At 41.1% G+C, this 22192-nt stretch overlaps 1 protein-coding gene across 1 annotated transcript in view; it reads right to left on the bottom strand.

Moving 5' to 3' along the window:
* The window catches only part of GALNTL6 (polypeptide N-acetylgalactosaminyltransferase like 6), a 1243223-nt gene that overhangs the window by 45857 nt on the left and 1175174 nt on the right, over positions 1 to 22192 (bottom strand). The window contains exon 10 of the mRNA XM_004766106.2: positions 19519 to 19740. Within this exon, the coding sequence (XP_004766163.1) occupies positions 19519 to 19740 (222 nt within the window). The remainder of the gene's footprint in view (positions 1 to 19518; positions 19741 to 22192) is intronic.

Here is a 22192-nt window from a genome sequence, read left to right as displayed (position 1 = left end):
AATTTCAAAACTGACTATAATGCTACAGTAAACAAAACAGTTGATATTGGGATAAAGACAGACATAGAGACTGGTGGAATAGAATGAAGAGCCCAGTAAAAAACATATGTGGTTAAATGATGCCTCACAAAGATGCAAGATCATTCAGAAAGGTCCTTGGGAAAACTAGATATCTACATGCAAAAAAATGAAGTTAGACCCTTACCTTAACCATTTACAAAAATTAGCTTAAAATAGATCAGAGACCTCAAGGTGAAAGCAGAAACTATACAAGCCTTGGAAGAAAACATAGAAAAGCTTCTCAGCTTTGGATTTTGCAATGATTCTTGGATATGACATCAAAAGTGAAGGTTGCAAAAGAACAAACAATAGTTAAATTAGACCTCATCAAAATTAAAAATTTCTGTGCATCAGAAGACACTATTAAGTATAAAGATGCATAATGGGAGAAAATATTTGCAAATAATGGATCTCATAAAGGCTTAATACACGGAATTCATAAAGAATTCCTAAAAGTAAACAACAAAAAAGCAAACAAACCAATTCAAAAACAGGTCAAAGACCTGAATACACTTAACTCCAAAGAAGATACGCAAATGAGCCATAGCACATGAAATGATGTTCACCATCACTAATTGTTAGGGAAAAGGAAATTGAAACCACATTGAGATATACCTTTACGTCCATTAAGACTATTATAAGCCAAACTAGAAAACAGCAAGTTTTGGTAAAGGTGAGAAAAAATTAGAACATTTGTCCATTGCCGTGGGAATATAAATTGATGCAACTGCTATAGAAAACAGAATGGTGGCTTCTCAAAAAAATTAAAACCTAGAATTACTATATGATCCGGTAATTTCACTTTTGGGTATATACATAAATTAATTGACAGAAAAGACTTGAATAGATATTTGTACACCCATGTTCATTGGCAATATTATTCACAATAGCCAAAATGTGGAAACAATCGGGTGTCCATTAACATAACATAACATAACATAACATAACATAATATAACATAACAACATAAATGGATAAATAATATGTGATATATACACATAATGGAATGTTACCGACCCTTAAAAAAGGATGATAATCTGACACAGGCTACCACAGAGATGAACCTTGAGGACATTAGGCTAAGTGAAATAAGTCAGCTCTTAAATGACAAACATTATAGGATTCTATTTATATGAGGTACTTGAAACCATAGAGTCAAATCCTTAGAGATAGGAAGTAGAATAGAGGTTACTAGGGGCTGTGGGAAGGGGGGAATTGGGAGTTCCTTAATGAGTCCTAATTTTCAGTTGGGATAACGAAAAAGTTCTGAAAGGGGACAGTGGTGATGGTTACACAACAATGTGAATGTACACAATGCTACTAAATTGTGCACTTAAATATGTATCTTTTACTGTAATAAAAAGATGCAGTGCTTATTTGATGATGATTGGAGCAGTTTTCTGTAAATCCAGAAAAGAGAGGAAGCCAAGCTGTGGGTTAGTGGCAGGTGATATAAAGCAGGACCTAATTTCTTGCTTTGGGGTGGATGTTAGAAGAAACTTGTGCTCAACAGGCCTCTGAGTAGATACAATTTTCTCACTGTATTTAAGAATTATTGTATCTCACACCAGTGAGGTATTTGACACCCACTTTACATATAAGGGAAACATTATAAATACATGAATATAATTTTTAAATATTATTTGTTATATAATGATCTATTCTTTTGTGATGGTATGTAATTGTCTTAGGAGAGAGAACTGTCTGGAAATTCCCCCAAAGGACTGGCATTATTTCTTATTACAGGGAAGACATTAAGACCAGCTGTAGATAGTTGCAAGTGGTAAGCATTTTTATTTTTATTTTCCTGTTCCTAATCCTGCTTTATCTGAGATTAATTCCCTGCCAATTCATACTATGGTCCTTAGAAATTAACCAAGACTGTTTTCTTAACCTGAAGCTTAAGTAGTCATAGCTAAGCTTTCCAGCTGTGTCGCCCGTGTTCTATAACCAAGCAGGGCAGCTCAAAAAATTTGCAAAATGAGAGAGAATATTCTAATTAGCCAGAAGAGACAAAGCCTGCTTTTAAATTTGCAAGCAATTTTAGAATTCATCTGGAGAGGTAGCAATTGATAGAAGAAAAAAGGAGCACTTGAAAGACAGGATACCTCTGCTTTCCTCTGCTCACTGTAACCGGGATAGGCAACACAGATAAGAACTTGAATTCTTCACCAGCCCCCTCCCCCATGAAACTGCTCACTCAGAATGTCATGATCGAGTACGACACTATTGACACAAAAATTATTTTTCCATATTCATTTCCTTGTTTTATTTAATTTTTATCTTCTAGCCAAAACATTTTCTAGAAAACTGAATCTCTTAAAAAAGGCAAGAACAATTTTCTTTGGGAAACAATATTTGCTCACTTTCACTTTGTCATGAAAGGGAATTAAATGTAGTTTCTCTTTTCAGTACGGAGTACCTTATTTATTTATTTTAAAAAGATTTATATATTTACTTTAGAGAGTGAGAGAGAGAAAGCCAGAGAGAGGGAGGGCATGCATCCACCCAAGCAGGGGGGGGGGCATAAGGAGGGGGAGAGAGAATCCTCAAGCTGACTCCCTGCTGGGAAAAGAGCCCCATGGGGGGCTCAATCCCAGGACCTTGAGATTATGACCTGAGCTGAAATCACGAGTTGACTGCTTAACCAACTGAACCACCCAGGCCCCTCTCGATATGGAGTACCTTAAATTTTAATTATCAATAACTACAGCAGACACAGAATTATGTCTTTGGGCAATTCTGCCTTCATCTGGCTTTGAGATGTTGGAGGCTGTTAACAATAACAACCACAACCACAACAACTCCAGTTACTGTTAGTCGTTGCTGCTGGTACTCCCACCACCACCCTTAGGAGTAACCCCCCTGCTGTAGGAACAGGTGACTTCTGTTGACTGCTTGCCTTGTGCCAGACATTGAGGTAAGAGCGTTACATGAATCATGACAGTGAGTCCTCAACAGACTCTATAATGTAGGGACTGTTACTCTCATTTTATTGACGGAACAGAGATTAAAAAACTTTCCTGATTCTGACATACCCAGTAAATAGTGGAGCTGGGGTTTGAACAGGGGTGTCTGGGAATTTAGAAGAACTTAGGATGTGCGCTAATCCATAAGGGACTGCGAACAGCCATCATTTCCGATTTGGCCTTGTGCTTGCCTCAACCTTGCCCCTCAGAACTTCCTTACAGCAGGGTGAGCTCAACTTGCATCAGATTTTAGTACTTTATTCATTATCTCAAATTTTAATTTGGATGTTGTTGCAATGTGACATCTTTTATGGTCCTCTTTATGCATTTTTTTCAGGTAACCTATTAATACAAGGGGAGGAAGTGTGGATTTGCTCTTTTGGGGAGATGCAAGGCTAGTCCCTGGGAATATAGAAGAACACCATGGCCTGCCGTTGTGGTCGTGGAGACATGGGCTCATCAGCAGAAGCCATTGTGCCAAGGAAAGGGCTTTCAAGAGCTCTAGGATTTCGTAGATATGCTCCGAGTGATGAGGCTCTCTTTCAAAATAATGAAAACAGCTTGCTCCCATGATAGCTCACTAGTCCCTAAGCCACATGAAAACAGAAACTATGTCTCCTGTACTCACCATTCAACCATTGTGACAAGTACAGTGCCTGGCCCATTAATGTTGGCTGAATGAGAAAAGGTGAATAAGAATGAACACTTGACATGTCAGATGACAGCCACGTAAGGCCACCTGACGGAGACAGGATGGGCAGCAAAACTCTACATGACCACTCTGTGGAGCAGCATTAAAAAAGAGAAAGATGTGTTGATTAGAAGGGGTTGTCAGTAATGGAAGGACAGAAAAAGGCCACTAAGAAATGAGTGTGGGACATGCCATCCAAATGCTACCCAGAGTAACCACTCACGTATGGGTAAAACTCCCTGTCCCAATGGTGGGGGTGTCCTTAGGATAAAACTGAAGGTGGGAGTTTGTAGCCAACAGACTTCAAGGGTTGTTCTTTCTGGTAAACCAAGCCCACTGACGTCTTTGATGCCCTTAGATAGTCTCTTTGTCTGTGTTGTGATTGCACACTCATCAAACAGACTCCTACGTAGTCTGCTTACATGGAGAGGATGTGCTGACAATATGGACTTTATATTTTTCTGTTCCCCGGGACAGCGATTTATCATGCAGAATCGATAGAGAGATTAACAGTGAACACTGGGTGCATGCATAGCCGTCTGAGGCCCAAAGTACTGGTTTTATTCACACGTGGATTTCTGAGTTTGTGACAGTGGTAGTTCTCATGGACAATTAACAACAGACATCCCGGTATGGTATTGTCCTCAGCTCCTCTGCGTTTTAGCTTGGGGGAGTCAGTCTCTGGGGATCTGCTCACTGTGAGCACACACCCAAAAAAGTCAGTTTCTGGATCTTCAAAGAGGAGTGCCAGTTTCATTCACCCAGCCCCTTCCTCAGGCTGGGGCCTCTCACACCTTTCCACACAGACCAGGCTGACGATGAGGGAATGTGTCTCTGGAAGGGCAGCCATCTTGGGTTGAAGTACACTTTCTTGAAGTACTCTATTTTGAAAAAATGTCATATACTGTGCATTATTTTCTGTAACATACACATTTCATTTCATTGTTATCTTCCTATTAACCTTTAAATAAAGTCAATGCTCTTGGGAAAAGAGGCAGGGGTATTTGTGGCTCCCGGTGCTCTGGAGCTCGGGCTGAGCGCTCCCTCAGGGGATGCTTTGTACCTTTGAGAAGCCCTACCTTGGACACTTGCTTAACAGTTGCAGTTCTGTGGCTTCTGCAGCTCAAGACTTTTTAGTTCTATCATCTTTGGCTATTTTACTTCCTCTGAATAGGATTATTTCTTTATGCCAGAAATCGAACTGAGCTTTTGACCCAGTTTGCCTCATAGCAATTTTGGTTGTGGTAACTAGCATCTCCTGTGACCATGGTTTAAGGGTGTCTCTGTTCCATTTTCCTTTAAAAAAAAATACTAGTGTGGTCTCTATTGCTGTCCAGTTAGATGAATAACTGGACTGTATGTTTCATGTACATTTGGAGGATTAAACCAATTAGAGTAAGCATTTAAAAAACATAAACTATTCTAGAATTTTTACTAATCAGAGTATGATTTCAACAGTTCATTCTATTTTGCTGGTGAGAAAGAGGAAAGCCCTCTAGACCACTAATAACCAGGGCTCTAATCTTTAGAAATGAGAGAGAGAAGGGAGAGGGAGGGGGGGGTATTTTGGCAGACAAAATGGTGCCATCTGCTCATATTTTATACAGCATTTTGTCTCATGTTATTCCACACTGGCTCTAAGATAGAGCTAATAAATATTCTAAGTATAAAATTTGAGTAAAATATTTTATAATTGAGGCATTTGCCATTCAAACATGATAGGATATGATGATATGTTTCTATATAATGATTTTAGCTCTAGGGTACAAAGTAAAATAAAAATGCTGATGTCTAGCTATGCCTACAACATCCACCAAAACGCATGCTTCTGCTTCCTCTTTCCCTATTGTTATTGTGTTCCCACGTACCTTCCAAAGCAAGCCTTAGAAAATGCTCCTTATTGTGAAGATTTCTATGCACCCAGTCTTTGAAAACCATCAGCATTTTGCCATGCTTGTTTATCTATTCACTTCCCAATCGACTTCTTTTTTTGCTGGATAATTTTAAAGAAAATCCCACACATCCTGTCATTTCACCCCTAAGTGCGTTAGTAAGCTTTCCCAGGAGACAGAGAGATAGAGATAGAGAGAGAGAGAGAGAAAGCAAGAGATCTAGAGAAAGAGCTGGAGAGGGAGAGGAAGAGAGCAAGGGGGAAGAGAAAGAATTTTCTCCCATATCCATAAATTAACACGAATTATGTAGTAGCTGATACCTAGCCCATATTCAGATTCTTCTGATTCTCTAAAAATGTCTCTTTTCAGATAGTTTATTCTATTCAGGATCCAAACCAGCTTCATTTCATTGTATGTGGTTGTGACCTTTACAGAGCTTGTGATTATCTTGTGATCTAGAATAGGTCCCTCCTCCCGTTCCCTCCCTGCCGTCTACTGATGGAATAAATGAGGTTCTTAAATTCTAGATTTGGCTAGACATATTTAACTTTTTCCTCTGCCCCCTGGATTTACTCTTGGCCAAAGTTAGATTTAAAAGCTTGATTAAATTCGGATTTAGTTTTGTGGTTGCTTTAAAAAATGATCATTTCAGGGCTGGTTCTTGATTTTCTAGCTTGTCTAAAATGTCTTTATATTGCAGCATATCAGAATACGTGTATGATTCATTTTTAGTGATGTTGTGATATCTAGGTTCAGGTGGCACTAACTTGATGATTTTATTGTTTTTCATCCCTTTTCCTCTGATGGTTTTGGCATCCGATGATGACTATTGTCTGAATCATTAATTGCATTAGGGATTGCAAAATGTTGATTTTTCTAATTTTTTCTGTTTAAGTTTATTATCTGTAGGAAAAAAAACAAAAAAACCAACCTGAGCCACAGGGGTTCTTTGGAACTTGAAATATATATTATACCAGAAACACATGAAAGATATTTAATTATTACCCTTTAAAATGTCAGTTTTCAAAGTATTGATTTGGTGTCCTAGCAACTGCTAATGGTGACTAGTGGTTTTTATTTTGTTGTTCCTTCTCTCTTCTCTCCAGCTTTTAAAGTATCATTATGGGGGTGCCTGGGTAGTTCAGTTGGTTAAGCACCTAATTCCTGATTTCAGCTCATGTCCATTTTCATGAGATCACGTTCCACACTGGGCTCTGTGCTGAGTGTAGAGCCTGCTGAAGATTCTTTCTGCCCCTCCTTCTCACACCCACCCCCTGCCCCACCCAAATGCACTCTCCCTTTCAAAAAAAATTTTTAAAAGCATCATTATTAATTTATGGATTTAAAAATATTTAGTATAATTTAACTAATTTTTTTTTAATGTTCACATTGTTCCATCTGTAGGAAGTAGAACCTCTTCTAGCTAACTCTTGTGTCCTATTGATGTGACCATATCAGCTTTTGATAGCTTCCTTACTCTCTTTGCTTTCTGGAGCAATGGATATCGCAGCACATTTTCCTCATTTCCTGCCCCACAACTGGAATCAGCCATTTCTTCAAGTGTCCTTAGTTCCATTTAGTGGAGATTCTTATATAGAGACCACAATGAGAGTTAGATGTGATCACTGAGGTGGGATTCAAATAGGCCTTTTCAGGGGATAGAGTTAGAAAATACATGTTTTTAGAAAGTGAGAGGAAAAAAAGTCATGAATTCACTTTGACATTTCCGATTTAAATTTGAGAGCTTAGCAGGTTTATTTTGTTGATTTTTTAAAAAAGATTTTATTTATTTATTTGAAAGACAGCGATCACAAGGAGGCAGAGAGGCAGGCAGAGAGAGAGAAGGAAGCAGGCTCCCTGCTGAGCAGAGAGCCTGATGTGGGGCTTGATCCCAGGACCCTGGGATCATGACCTGAGCGGAAGACAGAGGCTTTAACCCACTGAGCCACCCAGCCGCCCCTATTTTGTTGATTTTTATATTTGGGTCTCTTCTTATATCTGGATCTCTGCTGCAAACATTGTGTTTTTTTGGGTTTCCTGGGTGGCTCAGTCATTTAAGAGGCTGGCTCTTGATTTCTGCTCAGGTCTTGATCTCTGGGTCCTGGGCTGGAGCCCCATGATGGGCTCCATGCTCAGTGAGGAGTCTGGTTGAGAGTCTCTCTCTTCCTTTCCCTGTATCCCTCCCCTGCTTACATTCCCTCTTAAATAAATAAATAAATTGTAAAAAACAAGCAAACAAACCAAACCCTTGTTTTTTTTTTTTTAAATAATATTAACATACTTTTAAATTTGTGTATTTGAAAGGGAGGTAAATTAAAAGCGGTTCAGAGTTAAACAGATCTAGAGATTTATATAATTAGATTATATAGATCCTTATTCATTTTGGCTCATCTATTACAGAGTTAAGCTGTCCTATTATTGGTATGTTTCTGTCTGTTTATCCTTGCATTTCCAAGTAGTTTCTACCCTTACAAAAGCTGTTTTTCTATAGATTGTGGTTTCTGGTATTATCTTTTTTGGTCTCTTAACTTTTTAACTTTTTTTCTCCCCTATCCTACCCTGTTTCAAATTAAAATTCCTACTTCTGCTCCATTTTTTTTTTTAAAGGTTATTTATTTATTTATTTGACGGAGAGAGACAAGGCGAGAGAGAGAACACAAGTGGGGAGGGGGAAGTGGGAGAGGGAGAAGCAGGCTTCCCGCTGAGCAGGGCTCGATCCCAGGACCCTGGGGTCATGACCTGAGCAAAAGGTAGACTTAACAACTGAGCCACCTAGGCACCCCTCAACTTCTGCTTCCTTATAACTTGCTTTGTCTGGTATTTCTATTGTATTCTTCTTCTTTTTTTTTTTTTAAAGACTTTATTTATTTGTCAGAGAGAGAGAGAGAGAGAGCACGAGCACAGGCAGAGTGGCAGGCAGAGCAGAGGGAGAAGTAGGCTCCCTGCAGAGCAAGGAGCCCAATGTGGGACTCGATCCCAGGATGCTGGGATCATGACCCGAGCTGAAGGCAGCCACTTAACCAACTGAGCCACCAAGGTGTCCCTTCTATTGTATTCTTTAATCTCTAATCACTCTGTAAAATTTTGGTTTAGGTATGTCTCAGCAGACAGATTTGCTTTAATGGTCAATATAGAATTTTTCCTTTTAGTGTATTTCTATATACTAATTACATATTTGTGACAGCTCTGACATATTGATTTGTTATATATTTACTGTATCCACACGATCACTATGTGATCCATTTTCTTTTCTCTTTGTAATCTTTGGTATTTAATATAATCTGTATTTTTTTGTTCTACTATTTACATTAATATTATATATAATATTTGATGATTCCATTTTTTAAAAGATAATGTCTAATTTTTTTCTAAACAATACCAGTTAGTAATAATCTTTTCTCCTTTTCTTCCCTCTTCTTCAGTGTATAAACATAGGTGATATTCTTTTAACTCTAGATAATGCCTTTGGGACAATCAGTGAACTCATTCAGCTCCCACTTACTTTCTCTATTTGTTAGTTGTATTATTTCTGCATTGTCAGAGCTTATAAAATTTGCATATTCTTCTATCCTTATAGCCAGTTTCTACCAGACTTTAGGTCAACCTTTTGACATCTCTTGGTTTCTTTTTTAATACTTTTATTTATTTATTTATTTATTTACTTATTTATTTGAGAGAGAGTGAGCAGCCATGCATGTTGGGGGTTGGGCAGAGGGAGAGGGGGAGAGAGAGACCCTGAGGTCATGACCTGAGCCAAAATCAAGATGTGGTCACTTAACCCACTGAGCCACCCAGGATCCCTTACTTTTCTGATTCTCATTCTCCAGTATGTTTCTCAGAAAGACTCTTGGGAAAAATAACGCATGTTTATATTCAGTGTTTATAACCATTTTTTGATGGCCTCCATACTTGAGGCATAATTTGTCTGGATATAAAATCTTTGGCTCTAAGACACCTGGGTGGCTCAGTTGGCTAAGCATCTGCCTTCGGCTCAGGTCTCATGATCTTGGGGTCCTGGGATCGAGCCCCACAGGAGCTCTGCATTCAGCGGGAGCCTGCTTTTTCCTCTCCCTCTACCCACCCCCACAGGCTCATGCTTTGTCTCTCTCTTTCTCTTTCTCAAATAAATAAATAAAATCTTAAAAAAGATCTTTGGCTCATATTTTATCTTCTGGAGCATCTTTACAATGTTGTTCATTGTTTTCTGGTACAAAATGTTTGTGCTTCAAAGTTTTAGTTAGGTTTTTTTTTTTTTTTTGCTTTGATGCGTAAAATTGCTTTTTTTCATTTAAAAAATACAATGATTTCACTAGAAATGTCTCAGTATTGAGGTTCAAATATTTTATTTTATGAAGATTTTCTTGAGTTACAGTTTTATGTGTTTGTTGTCTTTCATTCTGGGAGGAGGTTCTTTTTGTGAATTCCTGTTACATCTCCTCTGCATCTTTGTCATCCCAGCTCTTTGGTTGAGTCCTTTTGTTTCTTTTTTCTTCTTTCACTTTGTTAATTTCATTCTTCTCTCTTCTAACCTCAGTTTCTCTTACTGTGCTTTCCATGGGGTCTACTTGCCACTCTGTTCCTCCAATTTAGCCTTCATTTCTAAGAAACTCTTTTTTTCAACTCTCTTTCCACATCATCATGCTTCCTATCCTCTTGGCCATATCCTTTCTGAGCTGTTCTAATTCTGATGTGGATAGTTCCTTCAAGCTTTGATTGTTTTTACGATTCCTTTAGTCCACTTTGAATCTTATGTTGCATTTTTCCTCGTTTTTGTGGCTACATTTGTAGTATGTTTTCATTCTCTGTTGGAACTTTATTGGGTTCATTTTTATCTTTATCCCTGTCGAACATCTCTGTGTGGGGTTTTATTGTAATCTGCTTTTATTTTCTATCTATAAATAAACTCGTTTTCTTGGGCTAGTAGAAGAAAGTTCCTCTGTTGGGCTCTTTTCTCTTTGTTACTCTGATGTATTACAAACTATAGCCTCTCTGTCTCTCAGAGCTAAGTCAGATTTACAACAGCTTCCTGCCTCTGACTCCCGTGTTGTCTAGAGTTCCAAGGGCCTTTCCTTGCAAAGCAGCCTTGTCCCCTTTAACTGTGTTTGTTGTTCAGGACTTTCTGAGATCGACCTCAGACACTTCCTTCTCTTCTGTTAGAAGCTTTTGTCTCCCCAGCATCCGCAGTGTTTCATTTTGGATTAGATCATCAGCAGGTTTTTTCTTTTTTCTTTTTCTTTTTCTTTTTCCCATGAGGGCAGGTGTGGGCAACAGAAAGGAGAAGAATGAGTCTCCATCCTTCCAAAAAGAGAGCATTTTGGAGAGTTTCTGAGATAGGTGTGGGCTTCAGCATGGTCATTCCCATGGCCCCTTTCTTGTTTCTCATCATCTTTTTGTGCTTGTCCTCAGCTTGGAACCTGTGAGAATGTTTTGGAATTTTACTGGTAATTTGCAGAGTTGATTGCTTTATTTCTGTCCTGTAAAAGATTGTCTTTTTCTGGGAATGAATATTTGTTGATTTTTAATTTGCAGCTTCTAGAACTGTCAGTACTGTCTTTTTTCTTTATTACCAGCTCCACACCTCTGCCGATCCCACACAAGACCTGCAGCTGTCTGCTGCTCAGGTTACACTCACCCATATCCTGCAGTTACTTCCCCAGTTTTATGTAAGGTGATAGCCGTATTGTGTTTTTTCTTTGCCATCCTAAATGTTCTGTCTGGTTTTTGTGATTAAATAAAACCATGCTGCTGCTGTGTGTTTAGCATTGGAAATAGTATATCTTAAAGCAAGAATATTGTAGAAAATTTAGCTTTTAATTTCTGGCATCACACCTTGTGGGTTTTCATTATTTCCAATAGAATGGCAGTATTTGAATGTTAGGATGTGGAACAAAACTGTTTGCTGCAAACTTGTAGGCAATACTGGCAAAAAAACATAGGCAAAGAGCCCGGATATGTGTAGTTAGTTCTGAATGACTTGGGTCTAAAACAAGACTGGAAAAAACTGATTTGTCCTTCCTGTTTTAGGGATTGGGCTAGTAAGTTAAGCTCCTTCTGAAATTAACTTTTTATGTTAGTCTCTCTTCCCAAGGAGCCTAAGGAATAGGACATCTGGGGTGCCTGGGTGACTCAGTGCGTTAAAACCTCTGCCTTTGGCTCAGGTCATGATCCCAGGGTCCTGGGATCGAGCCCCACATCGGGTTCTCTGCTAGGCATGGAGCCTGCTTCCCTTCCTCTTTCTGCCTGCCTCTCTGCCTCCTTGTGATCTCTGTCTGTCAAATAAATAAATAAAATCTTAAAAAAAAAAAAAGAATAGGACATCTTATCCAGAAATTGATCAATGAGTAGGGATCATGGACAACAGAAGCTCTACAGAAAAAGTTACTCACATCTCCACAATAAGGGAAAGATCTGAGGTGAGAAGTGGTTTAGACAAATATTACAGGGTTGTTGATTAGACGGAAACAGATTTTGGAAATCTAAGCTGGTCAAAGTCAATCCTGGAAACTCAATATTAATAGGACGAAAGATAACTCAAGCAGATCAAAAAAATGTAAAGAGATAATTGTGAGAAAATAAAACATGGAGAAAGTATTTAGCTACAGAAGCAGGATGAAAGCACAGGAGCCTTTATCTTCAGATCACCCAACCCAAGATAGGCTGCTCCCAAAATCTAAGACTGAACAATGCCATTAAGGTGGATAAAGATATTTCTGTTGTGAATGTAAGGGACTACTCACTTTTAAGCAGTGCACTCTCTGTACCTCTCAGAATTTGGGACCAGGCGAGGCCAGCCAAGACCAACCGCTAAGAGCACATTGTCAGGACCCCTGGGGAAATATTGGCTCATATTCTTAACTACTGCCTGTCTGCGAATGAATAAAACCAAATTCTGAGCTCCAGAATGTATTCTGGCATCAGTCTGGATCACTTAGAATTGACCTCCACTTTTTTCCACTTTTATTCCAAGACCCCAAGAATTGTCCTCATTTTTTGTGGTGCTCATTCCTGTGCCCAACCCAAGCCTGTGGATGGTCACCAGGTTTTTAAGGCTGTCAGCTGCTGCGGAGGCCACTCAGCTCTAAGCCAGCTGTGCACTTGGTTCAAGAATGAGGTAGGAGAGAGCTCTGCCTTTGTCCGTGACTAGAAAGATGATAGTGGATTTTTTCTAGTTATGCCAATTCCTGAGGCCTGCATTGGAAATCTTGCTATGATAACTGAGTGAGCCTCAAATTCTATTAATTTTATGTCATTCTTGGAATTAGAAAGGTACCAATCGTCCTTGGAGATTAAGATGAATTAATAATTAAGCTAACATAAGCTTAAAGTTTCTTTTACTCCTGTCATGTGAACCCCCAAAGGCATATGTTTATGTGTGTAAAACATGTATCAGTATGAATACATATATTTTAAGGAGGAACAAAATAGAAAAGACAGAACGTTTTGCTTGGTATATTTATGTGAGAAGAAAAAAAAAATCCGTTAGCTCTGAAACACCTCTGATTCCATTAAAGTTGGGCCAAATTGTCACTGTTATGGCACTAAGATGTGCAATTTTTTTTTTCCTTCGAAGATTTTATTTATTTGTCAGAGAGAGAGAGAGTGAGAGAGACAGAGAGAGCACAAGCAGGGGGAGTGGCAGGTGGAAAGAGAAGCAGGCTCCCACTGTGCAGGGACTGGGACTCCATCCTAGCACCCTAGGATCACAACCTGAGCCAAAGGCAGACACTTAACCAAATAAGCCACCCATGTGTTCCACCAAGATGTCCAGTTTTACTCAGCTGGGAATATGGAACTAAAATACATTTTATCATAAGACACTTCAAGTTTGCCTTCAACTGTCTCAACCGTTGAGAACTTAGAAAACACACAGTAAGATCTGAAAATATGATGCGTTTCTTTACGTGTTCTTACGTTTCTTTCAACCTCCGTGTTGAGCTCCAGAGAAACGAATCAGCAGATTGTACCGGCATTGCCACTGCCTGGGAAAATAAATGACAGATCAAGTCAACTCTAATACACTTAGAGAATGACAAATGAGCTCTGAATGACTGCTTAATTTAATGATCTGGTTTCAACAGATAGCAGCTGAATGGCAGGGCCAGTCCCCGCACGGTTGCCAAGGGAGTGGCAGGACAACCCTTCCCTGCAGCTTTCCCGCTTGCAAGACTGGGTTGCAGGGGGAGGCGGGAAAACCGTCCTCAGCGCTCCCAAGGGGACACAAGAAAGCCTCCCTCATTGTGCCAGAAGTGCTGGCTTTGACCTCTGCATGATACGGGGCAGCATTTACACAAGAATCGGTTTGAAAGTGACACCATCACATCCTCAGATGGTCCTTCAGATAACACCGAGCCTAAGGCCAAACTTCCTTTCACATAAGCTGATAGGGAGAAATCTGAAAAGCCTGTAGGTGAGAATGTTAGAAGAAAGAGGAAGAAAGCAATTTAAAAGAAGTCAAGTGCCCCTGCAACAGAGGAGGGGAACCGGAGTTCTCGAAGGCGCCGGTCTCTGCCAACGTTCCGCAATTCCCGGTGACATTAATGTCGAGGAAGGAATTTAAATAGCAGCCGAAGCAGTTCGGCGCTGAGATGAATTTTTAAAATAAAGATTTAAAAAAAGTTTTGCACCACTGCAAGAAGACAGACGGATGCGCCCAGATTGGCACATTGAGGACAGAAAGCAGACACATCTCAAAGGCGTATCTGGCCCCGGTTGGGAAAGGCACGTTTGTCTGTTTTACATCTTTTATTCCCTCTTACACATGATATTTGGGATTCTGCAGAACTCTGCTTTTTGGACTCTAAAGGAGTACTATAAATGTCTTTAGCAAATTCATGAATTCTAAGGAGGGGAAGGGGTAAGAAAGAGAAAAATAATAGGAAATTCTGCTTCTTTCATTTAGTATCTTGACACAAAAAAGGCACTCCATATGTGCCTGGTTTAAGAATAGTTTTTCACTTTAAACTTGCTCTTACCCTATCCAGCACAGCCGTGTGGAAAAGCACACGGCTTCTATCTGAATGGCACAAAAGGATGCTCGACTTAGGACACGGCTCAAAACCCTGTTTCTGTCCCCTGGGCCGCACGCCACCCACCACTCCGCCTGGTCTGGCCACTCGCTGAGGGAGTCACTCCCGCAGGATGGAGTGACTTCTACCCTGGAGAGCACTGCTCTGTCAGATGTGACTTTAATCTCCTCTTGCCTTTAAGTAAGAAGCTGGCAGGGAGAGTTTGGAAATTGCCAGAACAGAGGATTCTCACTTTTGGATTTTTTCCCTTTTTCTCCTGAAGGTATCAGAAGAGAACATTGAGTATCTTGCTTGACTATCATGGGGACTGTAGACCTGAGAGTACATCAAGATGGGTTCCCTGAGAGTCGACCTCAAACTCTTCCTGGCCGAGCTTTCAAAGTGGTGCATGATGAACGGCCAACAAGGGAAGGCACCGAGGCTCTTCCTCCGTGTGGGGGAGCAGAGTGAGGATTCTGTGTGCCCCATGGAGGTTCTGGGCAGAGCAGTGAGTGGCAAGGGGGACAACAGGGAGCCCAAATCCTCCGTTCATTCATCATTCATTCGATTAGTGAATATTTATTATACGCATACTCTATGCCAAACACTCTTTTTAACTGCCGAAGAGTGGTAGTAACTCCACAATTCAACAAAATCTCTGTGTCATGAATCTTTCTTCCTAGTGTGAGAAATAGATGAGAAACATGATAAATGAATGCATTATAAAACTTGTAATAGAGTGATGGATGCTGAGGAGAAAAATGAAGCAGGGAAGGGGATTGGGAATGTATAAATCTAAGTGGACGTGTGTGTGTGTGTGGACTGTTGCCCCCAGTGGGATGAACAGTGAAGGCTTTATTGAGAAGATTAATTTTTTTTGAGGAAGGATCGGAAGAAAACAGATCCTTTGAGGAAGGATCAGAAGAAAGGAGCCATAGGATTCCTGGGGCGGGAGGACTTTAAGTAGGAGGAGCAAGTGCAAAAGCCGTGGGGTGGGATTTTGCCTGGCCTGTTTGAGGAAAGGTGATGAGGCCATTGTCCCTAGAGAAGAAGAGCCCAGGGGGTGAGTAGTAAGATAAAAGGTGAGAGGGATGCAACAACGGTCAGATCATTCAGGGCATGCAGAAGGACTTTGAATTTTACCCCAACAGAGATGGTAGCCATCTCTACCATGGAGGAGTGGCCAGATCTTCCATTTTTAGTGGACTCTGTTGAGAACAAGCAAAAGGGAGGGAGGGCAGATGCAGAGAGACGAGTTAGCAGATAAATGCAATAATCCAGCCAAACTTGTCAAGGAAACGAGTAGCAGTTTATAGGCTATTTATGGCCTGTACCGTATCCTTTACAAGGTGGGTTCTAACAACCAGCGCCAAAAATTGCCTAAGCACTTCATTGTTTACCCAGAATCAGGCTGGCGCACGACAGCAGGTGGAAACCGTTCCAAGTACAAGTGCATAAAACAGCCAGTTATCCTGCTTTGGGCACGGATCTCCCATAAAGGATTCTTGTGTTTACATTGCTGGAGGTTTGTGGTTCCTTTCTAGAACCGCTTTCAAAGAGCCACAGAGTCTGCTTTTCCCTTTTCCCTTTCTTACAAAAATAGCAATTGACCTTTTTACATTTATTTAGGAGATTTGCCCATTCTAACAATTAATTTAAAGTTTATAGGAAATTTAAACAACCCTCTCATATACTGGTTTGGGTCCTGGAACAGAAAAGGGACATGAGTGAAAAAAACAGGTGAAATCTGGCTAAAATCTGTAGTTTAGTTAATAGCAGCGTACTGATGTTAATTACTTAGTTTAAATGAGATGCGGTCAATGTGGCAAACCTTCAGAGGTTAACATCGGAAGAACTGAGGTAAACTTTGGGTACCATCCTTTGCAACTCTTCTGCAAATTTAAAATTATTCCAAAATATTAAAAATTTTTTTTTTTAAAAAGCCCTCTCCAAGGGAAAAGGAAAACATCAGAGTGATCACTTCAAAAGAGCTCTTTTCCAAGATAAAATGATCCATAGAAATATTCTTCACATTTAGTCATTTTTATCCACTGTTAAGAAGTAGGTTGCTATTGCCTCATGGATAGTTGGAAATAGTTCTCTTTTTCATGATTTCCTTTAGATCAAGCTGCATTTCAGCACTTCTCTTGCCTCCTGGATTAAATGTACAGGTACTATTTCTACTCTCAAGGATCTACTCGGGTTAGAAAATAGGTCTTTTTCACAGCTATTTACCAGTCCAAACTCTGTCACTTGTGGTTTTCCTTTCTTTTTGTCTTCCTCCAGTCTTCTAGTTTTCATTCTTGCGGTGGACCACACCTTCATTGAACAAATGCAACCGAACGCCACTGGCCTTTGAACTGTAGCCCCGTTTTCTTCTTCTTCTTCTTTTTTTTTTCTTCTTCTTCTTCTTCTTTTTTTTTTAAAGATTTCATTTATTTATTTGATAGACAGAGATGACAAGTAGGCAGAGAGGCAGGCAGAGAGAGAGAGGGAAGCAGGCTCCCTGCCGAGCAGAGAGCCTGACACGGGGCTCGATCCCAGGACCCTGAGATCATGACCCGAGCTGAAAAGGCAGAGGCTTAACCCACTGAGCCACCCAGACACCACCCCCCCATTTTCTTCTTTCCTGAAACCTAGATATGACCTTTTTTTTTGCTTGCTGTGCTGAAGCTTTGGGGAAAGAAATTTGCCATTGTGTTAAAAAAACAATAGCAACAAAACAAAAACCCTGATCTTCTCAATGTCTGATTGTGTAGATCATAAATGATGAATGCAAATGTTCCCGTGGGCCTGGAAAGCTACATAAAGGTGTAAGATAGTCAAATAACAACCTGCTGGCATAGCTGACCTGGCCTTCAGATGGTTATTTTGACTTTTCTTGGGCCATTGTGTCTTTTTCTCAGAAAATCGGTGGAATCTTTGAGTTTGTTTCCAAGCCAGGTGCTTTACAAATACAGGCTGTGCTTTAGTCAGGTTCGAAGGGAAAATGTGACCTGTTGCAGTTGGAAGTAGTAACCACATAGGAACCAATATATGTTTTCACATAAGATGGAGAAAAGCTTGACGAGATTTTTCACTAGCTGCGGATCAGGCAGTGATGTTGTGAGGTCTTTAAGAATATTTCTGAGTCCCTAAATCAGGACTACATTTAAATGACAACAGGTGGCAGACAGAACCTGAACCAAAAACACCTCCCAAAGGCACTCTCCTGCTTATTGAACAACAAATTCCTGTGTCATACCATGCGTTAGACTAACTAGGAAAGCTCTTCGTGGGGTCTACTTTACATTTCCACTAGAAATGAAGTCTGCGGTAGATACCTCAAACTAAGGGGAGCAGACTAATATGACTAATATTCCAGGGAAACTTTAATGAAATGTTCAAGACGCAAAGTATCAGATCAGATTGCTAACTGGCTTGAGCAGCCCGTATTAGGACCCCATGCACATTCAAAAACATTGGGCAATGAAACGTGCAGTGATGTTCTTGACCTTGACGCTCTCCTTTATGCCTCAGGTATCCCAGGCCCAGGTAGAGGAGATCCTTTTGGACCCTTTTGGCAAAACAGGCAGTGCGCATGGAACACCTTCCAAGGAGGGCTGGGACCACTCACCCAATTACGCTGCCTCCGTCTTCTGGTCACTGCTGCTACGCCCTGAGACAACCTTTATTCACAGCTTTGCCAGGCTACAGACCAGACACCAACCAGGCTAAGGCATGTTGTCCCCCCACACCACAAAACCAAAGACAATGATGAAAAGGATCCCCCTCGAGGCACCACTGTTACCTCCTGGCTTCTGAAAGCCTTGAGAACGAGGACAGTGCTAGCTTCCCACCCAGGCTGCAATTTCCCCTCATGGCCTCCCGTTAAACGCAGACTGAATTGCTAGGATAAATCCATCTTATCCAGTTTTAGTCCTTGCTTTAGCCTATGCTTTTCTATGAGGAGAAAGCTATAGTAACAGGACAGAATGGAACTGCGCCCAGCACAATAGTCCTTTCTATGCAAAACGATAAGATATTTTAAATTTGGGAACTGGGGCTATTCAGTTCTTTCCATTTTACGTCATGAAGTGAAATCGAAAAGCAGCATTCTGAGGTGGAAAGGGTAGTGCCTATTGAAGCAACCGATATGACTCCTCCATGTGCCACAGCTGTGGGTGTTATGAAAAAGCATTTCTTCATGAGGCTGCATAGCAGCTCTGGCTAGGAAAATAGTCAAGCCACTCTGTTACCTCATCCATGCATATGCCAATAGCTACATGGCTATGCATGGAGGTCGGGGGGAGGGGGAGTTCTATCATGGAGATCAGGTCACACTTACTGATACTCTAGGGTAACAGCTATTTGCATACTCTGCAAGCTCTTATGGCAATTTCACTAATCTCAAATACATAGAAATATTTTCTAGATGTGTTCCATTTGGAGAATCCATAGCAGGTCTGGGTGGGACTATCAACGCTGAGGACTGAATGTTTCTCCCTGGCAATTTCTCTTCTCTTCTCTTTCTTTCTTTCTTTCTTTCTTTTAGATTTTATTCATTTGAGAGAGTCCAAAATGGTGGGTGTGGGGGGGCACGGGAGGAGCAGAGGGAGAGGGAGAGGAAGAAGCAGGCTCCCTGGGAGCCCCACACGGGACTCGATTCCAGGACTCCAAGATCATGATCCCCATCCCAAGGGCAGACACTTCACGGACTGAGGACTGAGACACCCAGGAGCGATCCACACCGCCCCGCCCCCCTGGCAATTTCTAAAAAATGCTGGACATTGATTTATCAGAGGTGATTTACGCTAATCTTACTGGGCTCTAGGGCAGAGGAGCCGGTCCCTCCCGCCACCTGAGCCCAGGAGAGATGAACGCGCTGAGGCAAGAGCGGGTTTCATGCAGCCTCTCCTCACCTCCCCCCAGGCCGCCGGCGGGGGCTCCACTGGAGGGTAGTACTTAGGCACATCCCAGGCTACCGCAGCCATGAACCATTTGAAGTCCTTGCACTTGAGCTGTTTGCGCAGTTCCTTCTGGGCGGAGATGTCCCCGGTGGAGAGGTGCCTGTATTCTGGGCGCCGCTGGTAAATGTACTCGGCGAATTCATCCATCCAGGTCTCGGCCACCCGCTTCAGGTTCTGTGCAGCAGAAAAGAATGCCATTTATTTGACCTAGGCACGCAGAGGGTGATTTTCGTTGCCCTAGAACTGGAAAAAGTACAAGAAATTCGACAACCGCCCAACCGCAGGCAGCGCTGATTGGTGGTTTTTTTCAATAAATGGGAGTTTTCATAACTGGGAGGGGGTGTGATATGGTTAGTCTGAGGCCTTGCACGCATTTCTGCCTCTGGGGTTCAACGACTGGTTAGGTAATTTATCAGAGTTGTTAAATTTCAGCTTACGATTACATCAACTTTCTCATCCCTCCTGTTATTTTGTGATTATAAATTCTTTTTTTTTCTTTTTTCACGCAAAACTAAAGGAGTTGAAACCGGAGATAATGAAGTCCTTCTCAGGCATCAAATTGCTTAAACCATTTCAAGGAGCAGTTAGGATCTTGGAAAGAATGAGGACAAACAAGCTGTTACTCTTTTCTCCCAATTACAGAGACAACCCAGCATTACTAAATTCAAGACCTTGTGTTCTGATGATATTTTCTATGTACAATTCCGCTAAGCAGAATTCAGTAATTTACTGCACAATGAAGCGTAATGAAGCTAAGGGAGGCACGAACTAGCCGGGCTTCTCTGCAGATGTTTCCATGGGTGAAGGAAGCGGGAGGCTGATGATAGGGAAATAAACATGCTCCTTGGGGGCGGGAGACCGCGTGGGCTCTGGGGAGGAAGCTCAGCCCTTTCATAAGTTTTGAGACGGCTCAAATAACTCATCCACTCCAAGCCTCACATGCCTCACCTGAGAAGACACAGATAGTAATTCGCACCTACATCATGGGAGTGGTTGTAGGATTGAGTGAAGTAACATGTATAAAACAGTTGTGCTAGTACCTGGCACACAGTAGGTATTATGGATATTATTATTATTAGCAGAAAGTAATTAGAGTAATTGGAGGTCTAGTGTTGGGCTTGGCTACAGATAAACTGAATTGTTCCCGTGGTCTTTAGCTGAGATGAGATGTACTCTGACACTCCTTTAGGCATACACACACACACACACACACACACACACGTGTGTGTAGATACATATATATATGTGTGTACATAGGTATATATTAAATATAATGTAATATATATGTAATATATTTGTATGTATGTATAACATATATGTAATATAATATATATACATACATATGTATATATTAAGATTTTATTTATTTAACAGAGAGAGAGACTGAGAGAGAACACAAGCAGGTGGAGAGGCAGGCAGAGGCAGAGGAAGAAGCAGACTCCCCGCTTAGCAGGGAGTCTGATGTGGGACTTGATCCTAGGACCTTGGGATCATAACCTGAGTGGAAGGCAGACGCTTAAACAACCAAGCCACCAGGTGCCCCCAAGCTCTATCATATTAAGCACTGGTGAGAGCAACTGAGTTTTCCAGAGGGTCTGAGTTCTGATGTCCCCAGCTTGTCGCCTAGTTTCCTAGCCGGGGTCCCATAGGCTTTGGCTCTTGTTTTGTGTTTGAATTTCTTATTTCAAATGCCCAGTTGCTGTGATATGGACCCTTCCTTTCAGTTTCTCATCTGTACTTGGAAGATAACGTGAGCAGAATGACTGGTAATCTTAATAAGATCCAGGCATAAGTGACTAAAGGAAAAACTAGTGATATTTAGGAAAATCATTTTCTCTTAAAAATTATTACAAAATCCTAATTCAGGCCTGGACCTTTGCCCAGAGGTCTGCTGGGAGTCAGATCTCCAAATATCTTAGTCCTAGTAAGCTTGTACCCTTTTCTTGTTCTGTCCTACCACCTCCACCTCCAGGGGCCCCGATGTGTCTCTCTTTCATCTAAGCTTCTCTCCATGCCACCCCCGACCACTCCCCACCCTCCCCACTACTTGCTTCCATGCGCTCCTTGGTTACTTTTGGATGCTGGCAGTCATGAGGAAGGGCTCAGTTAATACAGCAAGGTGCAGAAAAGATACAGTGCTACGACGACTACTCTGATTTCTTGGTTGCCTCTGTGTTCCTTCCTTTCCAAGACTCCTGACATTGAGAGGGTAAGAATTTTTTTCTGAGGGTTTATTTTTTGCCATTGCTGTGCTGCCTGACATCCCAATAGCATTGCCTTGCCCATCAACACTTTCCACGCCCCTGACTCCAGTTTACCTAGACAGACGATCAGAGCCAAAATCAATGTTGTTTTGTAATAGCGAAGCCCTTGCCACACATTCTGCACTGCCTGATTTGTTTGGAGAAAGATAAGGAAACAGGTGATGGTGGAGACTCCTGCTTTGTGATGACGCCATGTGCTATACACACCTGTAACATTTATGTCTGAGTCTTCACCATCATCTCGCCATCCACCTTTCATTCTGATAAACGTTGTGGATGAAATGCTTGGTATTTTTATCTGTCCTTGGACAGATAATTTTTATGATTAACAAAAAGATTCAAAGATAGAATGGAAAAAATTA

This window comes from Mustela putorius, unplaced genomic scaffold (assembly GCF_011764305.1).
Source record: "Mustela putorius furo isolate JIRA1106 unplaced genomic scaffold, ASM1176430v1.1 tig00000682_pilon_pilon_pilon, whole genome shotgun sequence".
NCBI classification, from domain to species: domain Eukaryota; kingdom Metazoa; phylum Chordata; class Mammalia; order Carnivora; family Mustelidae; genus Mustela; species Mustela putorius.
This window is presented reverse-complemented; position numbering and strand designations above follow the sequence as displayed.